Genomic DNA, 18,110 nt, shown 5'->3' on the forward strand with positions numbered 1-18,110 from the left:
AAACAAGTTTTGAGGTTCTGTTTTTATTTAGGTTAGTAACACACTTTAAGGAAAAAAGTCTGACAAGATCTGAGCACACAGTAACTCAAGAGAAAGGTAAGGAATAGGTTTCAGAAAGACTGGATTGCAGCAGAACTCTTGGGTGACTTGAAATTTCCTCTTTCCTAAAACCCAGGTATCAATGTGCTACCTTAACTGTACCAAAGAAGAGAGCAGCTGTTTCATTTGAGGAAATACAAGTCGTAGGTGGACTATCCTATATGACACTGAAAGATGCAAAGAGAACAAAATCCCCCTCAGAGTTGTGTTTAGAGTGCATTGGATATTTATGAGAACACAGCAAAGCAACCTGATGTCCATCCATCCAGTTTGTTTCCTAACCCTCTCATCCTATTCCATAATCAAATGAAAAAAAAATTAACTTCAAACTTCAGGAATTAATGTGCAGTCATTAGGACAAGAACGACATGCAGTTCTCCCACTAAGAATAATAAGAGCATACTTCATGTTTAGCAGTTTAAGCTGTTTTTTTCTTGCACTGGAAGCTCATGATACTGAGCCTACTAGGTGACACAATTTGCTTGTAAAGACTGCAAGATACTTTATTACTCATATTTATTCTGGAGTGTTATTCAGCACCTAACAATAACCTATTTTAGTGTTCAAACAAAACATAATTCATAGACACAAACAGTGCCTAAAACAGCTTAGCGAAATAATGTTTGAACACTGCTGTTATAAGTCAGCATTTTTTGTCAAGAACTAATTCACAGAGATGACTGATTTTAATGATGCATGTAATGTAACATAAGTAAGGGAGTGTACTATAATCACTGTATAGTCCTTATGAAAATTACTTACAGGTTAGAAACAAGGCCAGAAAAAGGGTGTTACTTTTTTACAGATGTTTAGCGTAACTTAATAAGGCCTATATTTATTTCAGAATGAGCATACAGCAGAAATACTGTTTAATGAGTAGCCCATGTAAGTTGTTATTCCTTGCACTCTATTTAATTTTACATATAAATCCCCAAACACAACATTTTGCAGTAAAATTCTTCTTTGTCTATTTTAATGGCAAAACTGTTGAAATGTTATCTTTACAACAGCAGTCACACACACACGCCTGATACAGAAACAATTGATTTTTCCTTAGCCATGGGGTTTAGGAAATTGCAGGCACTAGAAAAGAATCTGTGCTACTTTTTAATTGAGTGCTGATTTATTCTACACACATCTACTTTCTTAAATTCTCTGCACTGAGTGATTAAAAGGTGTAATTTTTAAGAATTTTACAGTAAATTAATCTCTTCCTGCAGGAGAAAGCCTCTAGCTTCAACATATCTCTCCAGTAATGTTTCTCCAAATTATTTGGACTCCTTATGCTCTACTTGCTAAGAAACATCTGTCTCAACTTCTTGTTATAAAGTGCTAAATTACAGTAACAGTTCTCTAAAGTTTTTAAGCATTTTTTCCACGTAAGTAATTGTAGTCATTGTTATGAGATCCTATGTAAAACAAACAAACAAACAAAAAAACCTCCAGTTAAAAACTTAAAAAACATAGAAGCAGTTGTTTATTGAAATATGTTACATGGATTTAAAGCAACTATAAACCTTTTTCTTTTTAATTTTTGAAATATTTACTGTTTCCTTCTTTCCCTGCATTTCAGAAATGCTTCAGGAATCTTAGTGTTCATCACTCGCATCAGTAGAACAAGCACCTTCAGGGCACTAACCTCTTCTTCAGATAGTTTCCTCATTTCCCTCTGATTAACTTCTAAGATTTATATTCTCTAACCAGAAATAGGTGGCAGTCAAACTCCTCTGATCATTGATAGAAATCTGAAGTACTGTCATAGTTTACAGAAGTCATTAATGGGGAAAGGGCTGTGCCTTTAAGCTACACAAATCACAAGAGATAGCTCCCCTCACTTATCCTGCCAAAAGTTTATTAATTAAAAAAAAAAAAACAAAAAACAAAAAACTGAATTTCATCAATCACTATTATTCCTTTCTCCTTCATGGAAATGTAAGACTCAATATTGCTTAAAATCAATACTTTCAAAAGGGAGAAATACTGACCACATAGGCAAGTTTAAATTTAAAGATTTAAATCCAAATCCCTGTTTTAAAATTAAAGCATTTAATGATCCAGTGAGGCCTTCACTGCAAAACACATAGTAGCCAACATATACCCCAATGGCATTTTTTTTTAAATCCCATAAAAATTCATATCTTGTCTTTGTTATTTTAATGTTTGTATCTCAGATACCTATAAAGCAATTACATTTACAGCCAACTTATAATGTGTACCAGCAACCTGACACAGTGGAAACATTTACATGGTATCTGACAGATAAAAGAGCAAATCCCATTCTCTTCTATTCAGGATGGTTTTCCTAGCCCTACCCAGAAGCCTAATCAAATAGATGTCTTCTATGGCCTGCCTTGAAGCTACTTTGCACAAAGAGGGAGGTAAAAGGCAGAGGAAATTCCAGACCTAATGCATGTGCCACCTTTTCTGATTAGAATTCCTTGTCAGTTGACCAGTCCAGCAAAATCCCAGCCAGAAGTCATTTATAGAAAGTTCTTATCACTGTAGGGTGGATACCCCATAGGCAATTTCTGTTATTCCTAACAGTAATGACATCATAAACCAGAACAGCCTTGATATCAAAGAGTACCACTGCAAAATATGAATTTGCCAGAGCTATTTCCACAGGAATTCTTCCTTCTTCCTGCCAAACCAGTAACATTGAATATGCTTAGTGCCTTTGAATGCCAACATTTACAATGCAGTGTTCAGTTACTGCTGCAGCATGCTTGGGTGTGTATTAGACGGGGCACTACAACTAATACTACAAGCTCCTACACAGTCACTTTTTGATGAAAAGGACCTAAAAAGAACACAAAGTTTGACGATTGCCGTTCACTACCAACCTGCTGGTGACCAACCCATAGTCAACATCAGGGGTATTTTGTGGAGACCTGCTCACCTGATGTACTTAACCTCTTCAACTCCTGCTGAGCAACAACGACACTGTCATACATGTATTTGCTATAACAGTTCTTGGCCTACAGCCTAGGAAGACTTCCCCTGGAATCATAATTTGCAGTTGTTTTAGAGAGTAAATCTCATTTCAACATAAAGCATAGAAATCTTATTAAAATGGATGTTAAAAAAAAAAAAAAAAAAAAAAAAAGCCTAATTAAGTACTGCAAATGGGAGCAAAGCAAATGGTACTAGGGGAAAATAAGTGAAACCTTTTGTTGCTAGATTTACTTGAAAGCATTTTTATGATTAAATGTGAAATTTGCTGGTTTCTGAAGAAAGCCTACTGCTATTTCGATTAATGGTAAAACTAATTCTGTTTTAGAACTGAGGTTCTGAGGCACATATTCATGGCAATTTTATATTTCTCAGGAATATGGGATTCAGTTAAATTGTATATAATATTACCATTTCTACAGTCCTGCTTAAAGGCATAAAACTAAGAAAAACACATAATAGACATCTCCATGAAAACATTAAAAGCATCTTGCATATATATTAAAATTATGCACGATAAATATATCCAATTTACTTAGTGCTGGAAACTAAGAGATAAATCCAGTGGGTCCAGAGATACATTTTTGGCCATCACTTCTGTTTGCTGGAGCACATCAGGTACTTATTAGAGTCTGGTAAAATAAAATGTATTGTACTCCAGGCTGCTTCCTGGCAGCTTGTATTGATTGAGGTATTTATTCAATAATTAATCATCTCCTGAATTAAACTCTACTGTGTGTATTCAGTATGTCTACGGATGCCTTACATATGTGCTACACATTGATACAAAATGAAAACAACAGACTGAGGCTCTCTAATTTTAGGAGAATGCAAAAACAAAACAAAACAAAACAAACAAACAAAAAAAAAACACAAAAACAGTAGAATTAAATTTTCTTAAGTATTTAGTTTTCAAGGAAGAAAATAAGATAACCTGACAAACAACTTGAAAGATGGAAATACTTTTAAACTACAATACTAAAAGACTAAATGAGGGGTTCGAGCTTCTATGTCAATATAGAACTCCAAATTTGGTTTAGTAATTTTAGGGAAACTGAATAAAAATACAACATCTGTACCTTATATATTGAGAGGAAACAGTTACAATCCCCAAAGTTTGGAGTCTGTATGCAGGGAAATACTGATCCCAGTAATCAGAACCCATGATGCTGTTGGCTTGAGTAAGTACATGTAAAACACTGAAATGGAATTGGTATCTCCTCCCCTCTTCCGTATTTTCTGCCATCAGCATCCCATTATATGTAGTTGAATAATCTGAGCTGATAGTTACTAGTCCACAGATACAGAGACAGCTTGTTCCCAGAAGCATTACTAGCTTAGAGGATGCCATGCAGAGTTTTATGGAGCACTGCAGGGCATGTCTTACCTACTGCTAGATGTCTGCTAGACCAAAGCAGTGTCAGTGCTGAGCTGAAGGCTAGCAGTACAGCTAGATCCCAGCTAGCTCTCTGTTGAGACACCAGGTTAGCTATTCACCACCTCTCATCGTCACATCCCTGCCACCTAAGTATCTCCATTAGCCACCGTGCTACAATCTCCACTTCTTAATACCCTAGATAACCCTGCAGGCTACAGAACTTACACAATTCAATCAAGCCTGGAAAATGATGAGTGCAGGAAGAGGATCTATCATCATAGCAGTGCCACAAAGCCAAAAGACTGAGAAGCATCCTGAAGAGCATCACTTACAGCACTTTCTGCTCTATGTCACATTTCATGCAGGGTAGCACTTTAACAGCATAGACACTTGTCAGACTATGACCACCCCTACCTAAACAGACATGTCCTCTGGAGTTGTTACCGTTAACAACTCCCATATTGTTTCTTTGGAGGGCTGTCTGGCATGAAAACACCACTGCCTATCCCAGAGATACCGAGGGAACAAACAAACCAACCTTTATTTGTCTTTTGTTGAATTTAAAAAGGACAGATACACAGCTGCAGATTCAAATTCTGAGGCCATGGTTTGTAACATTGCCCAAATATGCATAAGAAATAACTCTATCCAGCATACCCCCCCCAACTTATGTATTATTCCTTCATCAACAGAACATATGAAAACTACCAAAAGCACAGAAGAGACTTGTCATTTCCATTCCTTAAATCAGCCTGAAAAAATACTAACTCATACAAATGAAAAAATATTTTCCTTGATGAGCTGTGGGAATATGCTCATATGCCCATGAATGCTGTCAGATCATTATCATCTTAACACTGAAACAAGATCACATCTACCTCTCTAGATGTAGTGTAGCCAATAAGCTGACCCTTCAGAAGATGTGGTTTAAATAAGAGGGCAGAGGAGGGAAAGCAGGGACCAAACAAGAAGAGCAGTAGGAGAGAAGAAACAGGAGAAAAAGAAGGAAAAATGTGAAAAAATACCTGCTCTCTAGAAATGCATGCTCTCTAGAGGAGTCTTTTTTTTTTTCTTTTTCTTTCTTTTCTTCCATAAACCTAGGTCTCCTATATACTTTAATAAATGGATTTTGATCATAATTTACTGCATTATAAACTACAAATTGGCCCCACACATCACAATTTCTCGCATCAATCCATTCTACAGACACATTAGCATAGAAAAATAGCTCAGGAGATAATCCATTCATGCTGGGAAACCAATTATTGTATAACAGTATCTGCAGAGCAAAGCTTTTACAGTGTAAACATCCACTGTGTAATATAAATGCTTACAAAGAAATACTGTTTTATTATCAAAATTCAAAAGATCTCACTCTAGATCTCTATCAACTATAAACTTAGGTAATTTTAGATCTGAGTAGTACCATCAACCAATATGACATTACCAGAATGTGTCTGCAGATTATTTGAATAAGACTGAGGAGGACTAGGGATACTGATAGCTTATTTCCAGAAAGGTATCTACTCAACCAGTCATAGAGGAAATGTTCTTAATACTGATTATTAATTGATATTCTAAATTAATTGATATTCTAAAAGATTAACAGTTGTCAGTTGACATAAGACATGATCTTCAGAACAAATAGCCGTTAAAAAAGAATATATCAAAAATCAAGCTTTTTCTTTGGAATAAACTGTGCTTACTGCTCACCTGTTCATCTTTTATTCTAAAACACTGAGCATAAGAGACGATTATTTTGCAAACATAAGATATCAGTTTTGATGTATAAACATCATGATGACTTAACAAAAGAGAACATCTCAAAATTTTTTATGAGACCTCCAACAAAAATAATCCTTCCTGTATTTTCCTAATGGCTACAGATGTTAAGGATACCAAATGTTTCTAGTGGAAAAAGGAGATCAGGTTAAGGACAAGACCTTTCCTGCTACAGTAAATGTGTCAAAATAGAGTGCAGTTACCAAATAAAATACTTTTAAGCCTATACTTCCCCAGAACTTCATAATGACTAATTCCCACTAAACAGAAAAAAGGACAGGAGGACCATCAGCGTGTTGAAAAAAAAAAAAAAAAGCATCAGTATGACATCATTGCCTGTCTGCTAGCCAGGAAAGGAAGAAAGGGATTATCTGAATGGTGAACATCTGGATTGTGTATATAAAGGCAATGAAGACTCTTTATACATATTAATACACTGAGTTCCACTGAATTTTATCTTACAGAGAAACAGTAGTGCTATGACATGCTTTTATAATGAAAAAACAACTGAAATTCCAGTGGTCTGGGTTAATGCATTATAAGATATACACACAGATTTATCATTCAATGCTTTTTTACTGCATTTAATTGAAAAAAAATCAGCAGATAATTGAAACTAAATGTAAAGTAATGTAGTTTGCTAAAACTGGTTTTATTCGTTCTGTTAGTGTTTCAGATAAAAAGCTTGTAAATAACACAATTCTGAACACACTGAAATTCAAAATGTATTCAATTCCCCACCCTGGTAAGGTAAAGACTCTTAAGAAAAATGTTACATACGAAATGCTTCTGTTCCATTAAGCTGAATACAGCTTAAACTAAAATGTTATTTTTGCTTTTTTTTTTTTTTTTTTTTTTTTACACAGCACGGCATAGATATATGGTGTAAGTAGCAACTCTATGAGTTGTTTATAGACACAACTAGTCTGTGTATAACAACTCCCTAAGTTTGCCACGGAGAAAATCCATTTCTCTTAATTCTGGGTTAGAATAATATATAAAGAAACATTCTTACCTTGCACTGTTAGAGTAGCTGATGCTTCAGCTTTTCCAACCATATTTTCTGCAACGCAAGTATATGAGCCCATGTCTCCTGCCATAACTTTCCGTATTTTCAAGGTATGATCATCACGGATTTCGTATCTTTAAATATACATAGTAATATATAATGAACAAGAAAAAAGGTAGAACTTTGTATAACTTCTGTAAAGGGTAGGAAGGAATACCGTGTTTTTCCTCTGAAATATTTTTATTTATACATTTCCCTTATAAATAAAAATATTTTAAAATTATTGTAAATCAATAATGTAAAAACAAAGATTTTGAAGCAAAATATATATTTATAAATTTGAAAACCTGATTCTGATTTTATTTGCAACATGAGTCAGTTTCGCTGGCACCAGTAGAATTTCACTAGTGTAATACAATTATAAGGTTCTACCACAGAACTTTTTAATTATTAGAACTGTCTTAACAGGTAAATTTAATAATAGTAATCATTCTCTCCATACTTTTTCCATCTGAATGAAATATTTTATTTTATTTTTTAATATAGTTGAAAAGAAAATATTGTCCTCAGAAAGATCAGAATTGGTTAAACTTCAGTATAAATCGCAACTCATTCAATAATTTTTCTAAAGAATGATGTGTGGCCTTTCACCATTTCCTGTCCTTTCATCACCTGTTTTTTCCTCTTCTTTGTATAATGCTGTCAATGTGTTTCTCTTCATGGAACCATATTTTCCTCTTAAAAACACAATACTTTTTATTAAAGTTATAGACTAGATTAACAGAAAAATGAATTTGGATGACAGGAGCCAACTGTTACTGTGTCTTCTTTCAAATCCCTCCTGCTTAGGAGGGATTTGAAAACCTCTCTCAATAGGTTTTCAACTGATGTACGTATGGGTATTTCAAGTAAATAAATGTATTATCTATCACGGAATTGTATTTTCCTTTAATAAGGTGTTTTACTTATTGGCCTGAATTAGAGCAAGGACAGAAAAAAAATAAATTAGAGATTTAATAAGAAAACCATATATAACCAAGACAGCTTGGTACATTAACAGACTACATTTTACATCAATTGCAATTCCAGTATACACTTCTTGATGTTGTAAGCTAATTTATTAACTGTTATACATTCCCTCAAAGTTTTAATAATTACAGAAGGTTTTTCAGGTGAAATCTTAATCTATTTCAGATATTACTGACTGAACTGAGGTGTATTTTTTTTTCATGTTGTCACAATAAAAGGCTTAGAACAAGCAATTCTTAAGTTTTAATATAACTGATAACTTCAAATTGAGCTCAATGACTTATGAAGCCTTTTCTATTCAAGAACAAGAAATGTTAGCAGTGAAATGTTGAATGGCAACATCATATACCAAACTAAATGTCATCAGAAAGTTAACTCCATATACTGTACCTTGCTTTTGGTAATTCCCCATCATCTTTCCTCCATCTTACTGTAGGGACGGGGTCACCTCTTGCCTCACATTTAAACTCAGCACTATCATCCACAGTTACAGCCAAATTACTTGGTCTCTTCACAAAAGATGGTCTTTCTAAAGGAAAAAATAATAATAATAAAAAAAGGATTAAAGGATTAGTTCAGCAGTTTTGTGCCCGAATTGTGATTTTTCCTCAGTTCCAGCTGTTAGAGAACAGGAAGAGTGGGATGAATCCAATGGAGCTGATTTTGCCACTGCTCCTCTAGCTCTTTGCCCCAGGACAAAAGCTCAGACAATAAGCAGAAGACCTGTAGCTGTATAAATACCTAGCATTATTCATCTCAGTACAGTAGTCTCAATGGTAGTTCAGGATCCAAGCTTAATTCTTATATATCATCACATCACAGAAACATAGAATGGTTTGGATTGGAAGGGACCTTAAAGACCATCTAGTTCACATCCCCCTGCCACAGACAGGGACACCTCGCACCACACCAGGTTGCTCAAAGCCCCATCCAATCTGGCCTTGAACACCTCCAGGGATGGGGCATCCACAGCTTCTCTGGGCAACCTGTGTCAGTGCCTCACCACCCTTTGAGTGAAGAATTTCTTCCTAACCTCTAATCTAAACCTCTTCTCTTTTAGTTTAAAACCATTCCCCCTTGTCCTGTCATTGTGTGCCTGAGCAAAAAGCTGCTTTCCATCTTTTTTAATAAGCCCCCTTTAGCTACTGAAAAGGTGCATTAAGGTTACCCAGGAGCCTTTTCTTCTTCAGGCTTAGGTACATCACATATACCTAAAGAAAATCACATCTTATTGAATACGCAAGTTGAATATGCATTGACCCTTAAAAAGAAGCAGACCTGCTGCAAGGCCTCAGACAAATGACTACTCCTCTGCTGCACCGCTTCAAAAAGACAGAAGGCACAAACTAAATACTATCTTACTAGAGGCTGTGACTCAATGGTGCATATAAATTCCAAGTAATGCCCAGCACACTAGCTCTATGAGGTTGCTTGCACGTCAGCAGCAGCTAGCACATGATGGTCATTTCCAGTGCTACATTATAAAATTTTCTTTAATGAAAATAAAACACACAAAATAAAGTAAGCCAAAAATACCTACAGGGTCTTCTCTCTAATTATTGCTAATAAACACTGCTGTTATCCCTGACTCACATGGTAGGACATGGATGACCCCCGTCCTGTCTCACCAGAGTCAGAAACACACATTTTGCACAATTCTCTCAGGTTTTCTGAAAAGAGACCTCAGCACAGGCTGTGCTATTGTGGCAACCCAACTAGAAGCTAGAAATTTCAAGAAAGGAATCCATACATTTTTCTACCTGCAACAGGGTCCAAAGTTTATGGTGCTCTACTGTCCATAGAGTTTTATACCAGAGTGGTGCAGTGAGGTTTTCACATGCACAAAGAAGAGAAGTATTTTAAGAATTACTGGGATCCTCCAAGAAGAATTACTCATCCTGAGAGGCAGCATCAAATGACAAAAAAGATGTCCAAAAAAGAACATGAGAGCACTTTGCAGGTTCCTTTGCCTAAGGCAGATGACCTTTTTGCCTATAAAGCTGTGAAAGCTCTGAGAGAAATGAGAAGACAGTTGCATGTTTTGACTTGTATGTATTAAAGATATACATATCATCTCCCTGGAACTAGATGAGTCTGAAGCCACTGGCACCATGAGGAACTGTGAATACTCCAAAATATGCCACAGATTTCTCATAGGAGTACAAAAGAACCTGACAGAAGGATAAAGAGACAGCTTTATATTCTTAGCATCTGACATTTGTGTTACGTTTGACTAATACCACACTTCACAAATATCACTTCCACTATGCAGATAAGTGTTTACAAATTCGGTATTATAAAACCATTGAATGGTTCAAAAAGGAATGAAGTAGAAGTGACAACTAAGCAAAACGCTATAGAAAAATTTCCTTTAGTCTGGAGGATGTCCAGACAAACGGGACACCAGTCTCGTAGAAAATTTACCTTTGCTTTGCTTTACAACCAGGCTGATAATGCTGTCAGTTAAAGCCTGGTTTTGTATTCAAGAAGTGAGAAATAAAACAAGGACCTAAATATATGAATCTAAATCATGACTTAGAAATTAAATTTCTAATTAGTTGTTTTTTCAATTAATTAAATCAAAAATACATTAATAGCCTCTCCTCCCCCCCCCCCCCCCCCCCCATTTTCTTATAGGTGCAGTAAAACCACAATCCTGAATAAAAGAAAAATGTTCCAGCTTAAGCATCACAGTAAGAATCCTTTGAGGAAGAATATTCAGTTTAATCCTGCAAAATATAAAGGACTGATCTGGTAAGGACATGATTGCTGTGCAACAGTGAAAAAAAAACACAACACAAGAGGCCTACTTTTCTGACAACTCTGTATACTTCTTATCAGTCTACAACTTTCAGTAATGAAAATAAGATGAAGTGACTTTATCTACACCAAGACAGCATTGTAAAAGGTCAGCAAAGTAAATCCCCAAATACCTATATTCATTTGGACACAAATCACACCATTGTGAATGTTCAGATATACAGCAATAATATCAAAAGCACTTAAATTACAATAACATCCAGGAACACTTGCAGTGAATGTTTTTGTCACTGTTTCCATTACCGGATTTTATCTTTTTAGGACTCCTTAAATCTGATGTAAAGATATGACTGCACAATGAGTCTTAATGTTGTGTTTTACATGTACACAATTCTGATTGTACTGTAAAACCAAGAAGGTAGGAACTATCAGCACGCTTGGCCAAACAATGAGTTTTTTTTTTTATTTTAATTTTTTTACAAATGAGTTGATTTTTTTTTCCCATACTTCTGTAGACTTTTGTGTGCCTGATCCATTTGTATTCTATGTACTTATAATAAAATATTTACCTGAAGGCAGTTTTCTCCACTTCAGAGTGCCATCTACCCCACCTCTGAAGAACTGGGATACACGCACAACTGCAATATTCAGTTTCAGCTCATTTTGTATATCTCACTTATGAAACATGGAAGATCTCTACAACACTGTTTTATTTTTCTGCATTTTAGTCTTTATTTCCTTTTTAATATATCCAATGTTTTATATACATTTTTGAGGGATGCCATTGAAGAAAACAGAACAAAATAGAACAGCTCAGTTGGAAGGGACCTACAAAGATCATCAAGTCCAACTGCGTCACCACTTCAGGGCTAACCAAAAGTTGAAGTATATGAATGAGGGCATTACCCAAATGCCTCTTGAACACTTACAGGCATGGGGCATGAACCACCTCACCAGGAAGCCTGTTTCAGCATTTGACCACCCTCATGGTGAAGAAACTTTTCCCAATGTCCAGTCTGAACCTCTCCTGGCTTTGTGCCATTCCCTTGTGTCCTTTCATCAGTGATCAGGGAACAGAGACTGACACCTCCCTCTCTGCTTCTCCTCAGGAAGCTGCAAAGAGCAGTGAGGTTGTCTCTCAGCCTCCTCTTCTCCAGACCAGACAATCCAGGTGTCAGCCTTTCCACACAGCACACGCCTTCCAGCCTTTTACCAGCTTTGCTGCCCTCTTCTTTCAAAGCTTTCAAAGATATTAAGATCCTTTTTATATTGTGAAGCCCAGAAATGCATGTAATATTCAAGGCAAGGCTGTACCACTGCTAAATATACCAAGTAATCACTTTTGACCAGCTGGCTATGCTGTTTACTGCACCCCAAAATGTGTTTTGTCCTCTTGGCTGCCCACTGCTGGCTCATGCTGAGACTGCTATCAACCAGCACCCCCAGATCCCTTACAACTGAGCTGCTCTCCAGCCACTCGCCTCCCAATCTGTACCCGTGTCCAGCGTTATTCTGTCTCAGGTATGGAATCCAGCATTTTCCTTTGCTGAACTTCATGCTGTTGCTAATTGCCCAGTGCTCCAATCTATCTAGATCCCTCTACAATACTCCTCATCCCTTCAGGTAGTCAACAGCACCTCCTAGTTTGTCATCAGCAAGCTTGCTGAAGATGCACTCCACTCCTGCATGCAGATCATTGATAAAAATGTTGAACAGATTTGAGTCCTGGGCCATGGCTAGAATTGAGCCCTGGGCCATACTGTTCTCTAGGTCAGATTCCTATCAGAAGAGTAATAGCCCAAGAGCTTTTGTCTGCCCATTCTTAATTCTCTTATTCAAGTGCATAAATGGATAAAGGAAATCACACTGATACTAGCTAAGTATCTATCTTTGTCACACAATTATTTGGTAAATACAAGGAAAGCCTAGTAAGGAACACTTTGAAATCTTCTAATATTACAGTCTCTGGGTTATAATCCTCCCCCTGATTTGAAGCAGACCTAAAAGCAAAAGTTCAACTTTCAAATAACCAAAAACCATAAACATAAGATTTATGCTGAAAGATATTAATATATGAAGTCAGCATGTTTCTCATGCCTTTTGACTCGTATCTAAGATCCAACTTGAAAAAATGAAGTGTATTAAAATTTTTTAGACATAGATTGATAAGACAGACAAAGCTTTATTGTCCTGTTTGAAAATAAAAGCCTCCTAGTTTCCCCAAACTGAAAATCAGAAATTCATTTGAAGGGAAAACCAGATGGAGGACCATTTCCAGCATGAATTATATATAACAGTTTATATTGTGATTCTCTGGTTAGAAGAATAGTTAAACAGTACAGGTGACAAGGAGCCCAGTGTCGGGACTTCACTCATGTAACTATAGCCAGAAGGCTATATCAATTCTAGATTCTGCTCTGAAGTTCTAAAGTTCTAAAAGTCTATGTGACAGTAAATTTCCATATGACGTCCTTCAAAGGTTTTCAAACAAAAAGAAAAAAAACAACAAAGGAACCAGGATGGTGGATCACAAAGATCCTTCCTTAGCTTACAGAAAGTTATAGAAAATTACAAGACTGTCTTGCTGGATATTCAATCTCAGCAACTTTAAAATGGCAGATAATTTCACTTCGTTAAGGATAATATTGCTTCATAAAAAACTCTGAGCAGAACCTTAAGTCGCCTGCATCATACTTTTAAAAAGTAATGAGACACAAAAGTGCCAAAGACTGACAAAACACATCTTAAACCTGAATAATATGTTCTGCAGTCAGTAGAACTGCTACTTTGGATTGTCACAGGGTTGATTTTAGGGACCTATTTGACAGGGTCCCCTGGGACCCTGTTCTAAAGGGCAAAGGAGTTCAGGAAGGCTGGACATTTTTCTAGAACAGCACAAATCTTGAAGACACAGGAGCAGGCCATCCCTATGTGCTGAAAGACGAGCTGGTGGAGAAGACTAGCACGTCTGCACAGAGAGCTTCTTCAGTAACTCAGGAAAAACAAACAAACAAAAAAACAAACAAACAAACAAAACAGAACAAAAACAAACAAACAAACAAAAACAACAACAGAGAGAGAGACAGACAACTCAGAAGGACTACAAAGATGTTGTGAGGTCATGCAGGGAAGAATTTAGGAGGGCTGAAGCCCAAATAGAGCTTAACTTGGCCACTACAGTAAAAGATGATAATATACATAACATTTTTTTAAAGTACATCATTAAGAAAGTAGGACTAAGGAGAATCTCCACCCTTTATTATATGTGGGGGAAAACAATGACAAGAGATGAGGAAAAGGCTGAGGTATTTTATGCCTTCTTTGCCTCAGTCTTTACTAGTAAGACTAATTCTTCTCAGGGTACTCAAGTCTGATGAGAAGAATGAAGCCCTTATAGTCCAAGGTAAAATGGTTAGCAGCTTACTACACTGCTTGTACACCCACAAATCTATGGGGCTAATAGGCACCCAAGAGTGCCAAAGGAGCTGGCTGAAGTGCTTACCAAGCCACTTTCAATAATTTACCAGCAGTCCTGGCTAATTGGGAAGGTCCCAGTTGACTGCAGGTTGGCAAATGTGATGCCCATCTACAAGAAGGGCAGGAAGGAGGATCTGGAGAATTACAAGCCTGTCATTCTGACCTCGGTGCTAGGGAAAGTTATGGAGCAGATCATGTTGGGTGCCATCACACAGCATATATAGGACAAACAGGTAATCAGACCCAGTCAGCATAGGTTTGTGAAAGGCAGGTCCTACTTGACTAACCTGATCTCCTTCATGACAAGAAGACCTGCTTAGTGGACAAGAAAAAGGATGTAGCTTGTTTGCTGTGACTTTAATAAGGCATTTGACACTGTTTCCCACAGCCTTCTCCTGGAGACAATGGCTGCTCAGGGCATGGATGGCTGTACTGCTCACTGGGTAAAAACTGACTGGATGGCCTGGGCCAAAGGGTTGTTGTGAATGGAGTTAAATCTGCTTGGTGGCTAGTCACAAGTGGTGCTCCCCAGGGCTCAGTACTATGGCCAGCTTTATTTATTATCTTTATCAATAATATTGATGGGGAGATTGAGTGCACCCTCAGTAACTTTGCAAACGACACCAAGTTGGGTGGGAATGTTGATCTGCTTGAGGGTAGGAAGGCTCTCCAGAGCTCTGCAGATCTGGATAGGCTAGACTGATGGGATGTTTCCAATTGCATGACAATCAGCAAGGATAAATGTAGGTGCTGTGCTTGGGTCATAACAACCTCACGCAGCAGTATAATCTTTGGGTAGAGCAGCTGGAAAGTTGCCTGGCAGAAGAGGACCTGGGGGTGCTGGTCAACAGCCAAATCAACAAAAACAGTCTAATTTCTCCTTCAGAAGCAATAGATAACCCAAGCTTTCCCTACTGCCAAGTTACATGTAACACATTTTGAATGAAAACTACCAAAGCTTCATCTACAGGGATAAGGCAACTCTCACATGCTGAAGATAGTCTGAGAGTTACAGTCTATCTGAGAGATAGTCTGAGAAACTGGAGTTACAGTTTCTTTTCTGCCATAACAACAACAACAACAAAATAATGCAATTTTCAGCTAAGATAGTTATCTTAAATGAAAATATGTTTTAATGCTTGAAGGAACTATCAATAGAATCATTTGAACAAGTAGACCTGTTATATCTTTACAACACTCAGCACGGATAATAAACAAAAAAATATGTATAATAGAAATATAGAATAATTGTGATTTGCTTCAAAAGGAAAGAAAAAATATAGCCTCTTCTTAAAGATGTCACTTTTTGTTTCGGTATTGTTTCATTGTACTGTCACAGTCAGTGGACATCGGACGTTGGAATTATTTTCAGTTAGATAAAGTATGAAAGTGTCTTCTGTAGTACCAACAAAGCTAGACTGCAAAGCCATTAACTGATGGTTGGACTTGGTTATCTTAAATGTCTTTTGCAGTCTAATTTATTCTCTAATTCTAATTGCCACCCATTTGCTAGAGTGCTAATGTGACAAAAAACATTTTCAAAATAAACACCGAAAAGGAAATAGCTGACAATGACCTTTAATTAAAGGCTTCCTAGGAATAACAAAGTTGGATATTTTCATATTCATGGACATTTTCATTAACACAGTCTTAATGGAGAGTTCTTACCTAAAACAGTGAGCTCGGCAACTTCGCTTTCACGTTCTCCAACCATATTTGTTCCAACACAAACATACTTGCCAGCATCATTCTTTCTTGTGTATGTGATCATAAGCTTTCCTCCTCTGATCTAGGACAAAACAAGGATAACAGAAAAATACTTTAATAGAAACTAATGACTTAATAATATTTATTAACTTGAAAAGTGTTTTGTTGCAGATAAAGAAAAAAAAAAAAGATAGCAGTGACTTTCCAAATCAAACAAAACGTTGAAAAAAGTGAAACTACTAACTTAGTTTCCTCTTCTTATGAAAAAAAAAAGGGGGGGGAGGCTTAGTTTTACATCTGTAGTTTGAAATCTCTCAAATTTAGACCTCTTTTCTTCATTCTGTGTAGTGCAATACTAGTTATTTAATGGTCTGTTTAATACTCATTGGCAGAAAATGCTACAATTCCTTTCTATGCACTATTATAGTTTGACATAGATGAAGAGCAAAAATTAGCACTAGACATAAATCCCATTTTCACATCAAGTGTAGCAATTACTTTTTCTTAATAAAAATCCTCATGAAGTTCAATAAGGCCAAGGTCTTGCACCTGGGCTGGAGCAATTACAAACACAAACACAGGCTGGACAATAAGTGGATTGAGAGCAGACCTGCCAAGAAAGACTTGGGGTGTTGGTTAAAGAGAAACTCAACATTAGCCAGCAATGGATGCTTGCAGCCCAAAATGCCAACTGTATCCTGGGCTGCATCAAAAGAATCACGGCCAGTAGGTCAAGGGCACTGATTTTCTGCCTCCACTCTACTTTCATGAAACCCCACCTGAAGTACTGTGTTCAGCTGGGGGCTCCCCAGCATAACACATTGACCCATTACAAGAGGTCTAGAGGATGGCCATGAAGATGATCAGAAAGCTGGAGCTATGAAGACAGTCTGAGGGAACTGGCGTTGTTAAGCCTAGAGAAGAGAAGGCTCCATCAGACCTTATAGCTGCTTTTCAGTACTTAAACAAAGCTTACAGGAAAGCTGGGGCCCAATACACTCTTTACCAAGAAATATAGCAATAGGACAAGAAGTAATGTTTTTAAACTAAAAGAAGGTAGATTTAGATTAGACATTAAGAAGAAATTCTTTACTATGAGAGTGGTAAGGCAGTGGAACAGGCTGCCCAGGGAAGCTGTTGATGCCCCATCCCTGAAGTGTTCAAAGCCAGGTTGGATGAGGCCCTGGGCAACCTGTTCTAGTGGGAGGTGTCTCTTCCCATGGCAGGGGGGTTGGAACAATCTTTAAGGTCTCTTCCAGCCCAAACCATACTATGATTCTATATTATCCTACTGTTGGTAGGATGCTTGTTACTATACACAATTATTATTATTATTTCTTATTTTTATTTTTATTTCTAAAGGAAACAAAGAGAGCTCTTAATCTTTATAAAGTTATTTACCTTTGATTAAGGAATTTTTAAGGCTGATAAGCAGTTGGGAAGAAGCAATTTAAACCCATGCTGGGAAGTGAATTATCTTCTGAATTCAGTTGTTGGAAGATAACAGAATTTCAGTAGCATCCAAATCAAGAAAACATATTTCCCTTTTGTGATTCAAAATTTAAATATTTTAAAATATACATTAGAAGTACACAGAAATATCTGATGTCCCTTTAAAAATACTACTTCTATTTGATTTGCAAAACAGCTGAAGAAGTTTCATTGTTCACCAAAATACAACAAAATTTGTGTAGGCAACTGAATACATACCTTGTTTACTTTAATATATTAATACATTATTTAATTACATTTTTTGTTGAACACACACTTATGACTCACATCACATATGAAAAACATTGAAGTTCAAGGCATGGATGGAAGAAAACAACAAATAAAAACCAAAGATGAAACTACATAAAAGGGTCTAATGTGGTCAGTGACAAGAAGGAGAGTGTTCTCAATCTGAGGTATTTTGCT

General features: G+C 36.7%; 1 protein-coding gene across 1 annotated transcript in view; it reads right to left on the bottom strand.

Annotated features, from left to right (window-relative positions):
• ROBO1 (roundabout guidance receptor 1) overlaps positions 1 to 18,110 on the bottom strand; it is a 322,025-nt gene that overhangs the window by 77,670 nt on the left and 226,245 nt on the right. The window contains exons 4-6 of the mRNA XM_082770400.1: positions 16,155 to 16,275; positions 8,640 to 8,778; positions 7,227 to 7,354 (exon numbers count right to left, since the gene is read on the bottom strand). Of these exons, the coding sequence (XP_082626526.1) occupies positions 7,227 to 7,354; positions 8,640 to 8,778; positions 16,155 to 16,275 (388 nt within the window). The remainder of the gene's footprint in view (positions 1 to 7,226; positions 7,355 to 8,639; positions 8,779 to 16,154; positions 16,276 to 18,110) is intronic.

This window comes from Aythya marila (assembly GCF_965140915.1).
Source record: "Aythya marila genome assembly, chromosome: 1".
NCBI classification, from domain to species: domain Eukaryota; kingdom Metazoa; phylum Chordata; class Aves; order Anseriformes; family Anatidae; genus Aythya; species Aythya marila.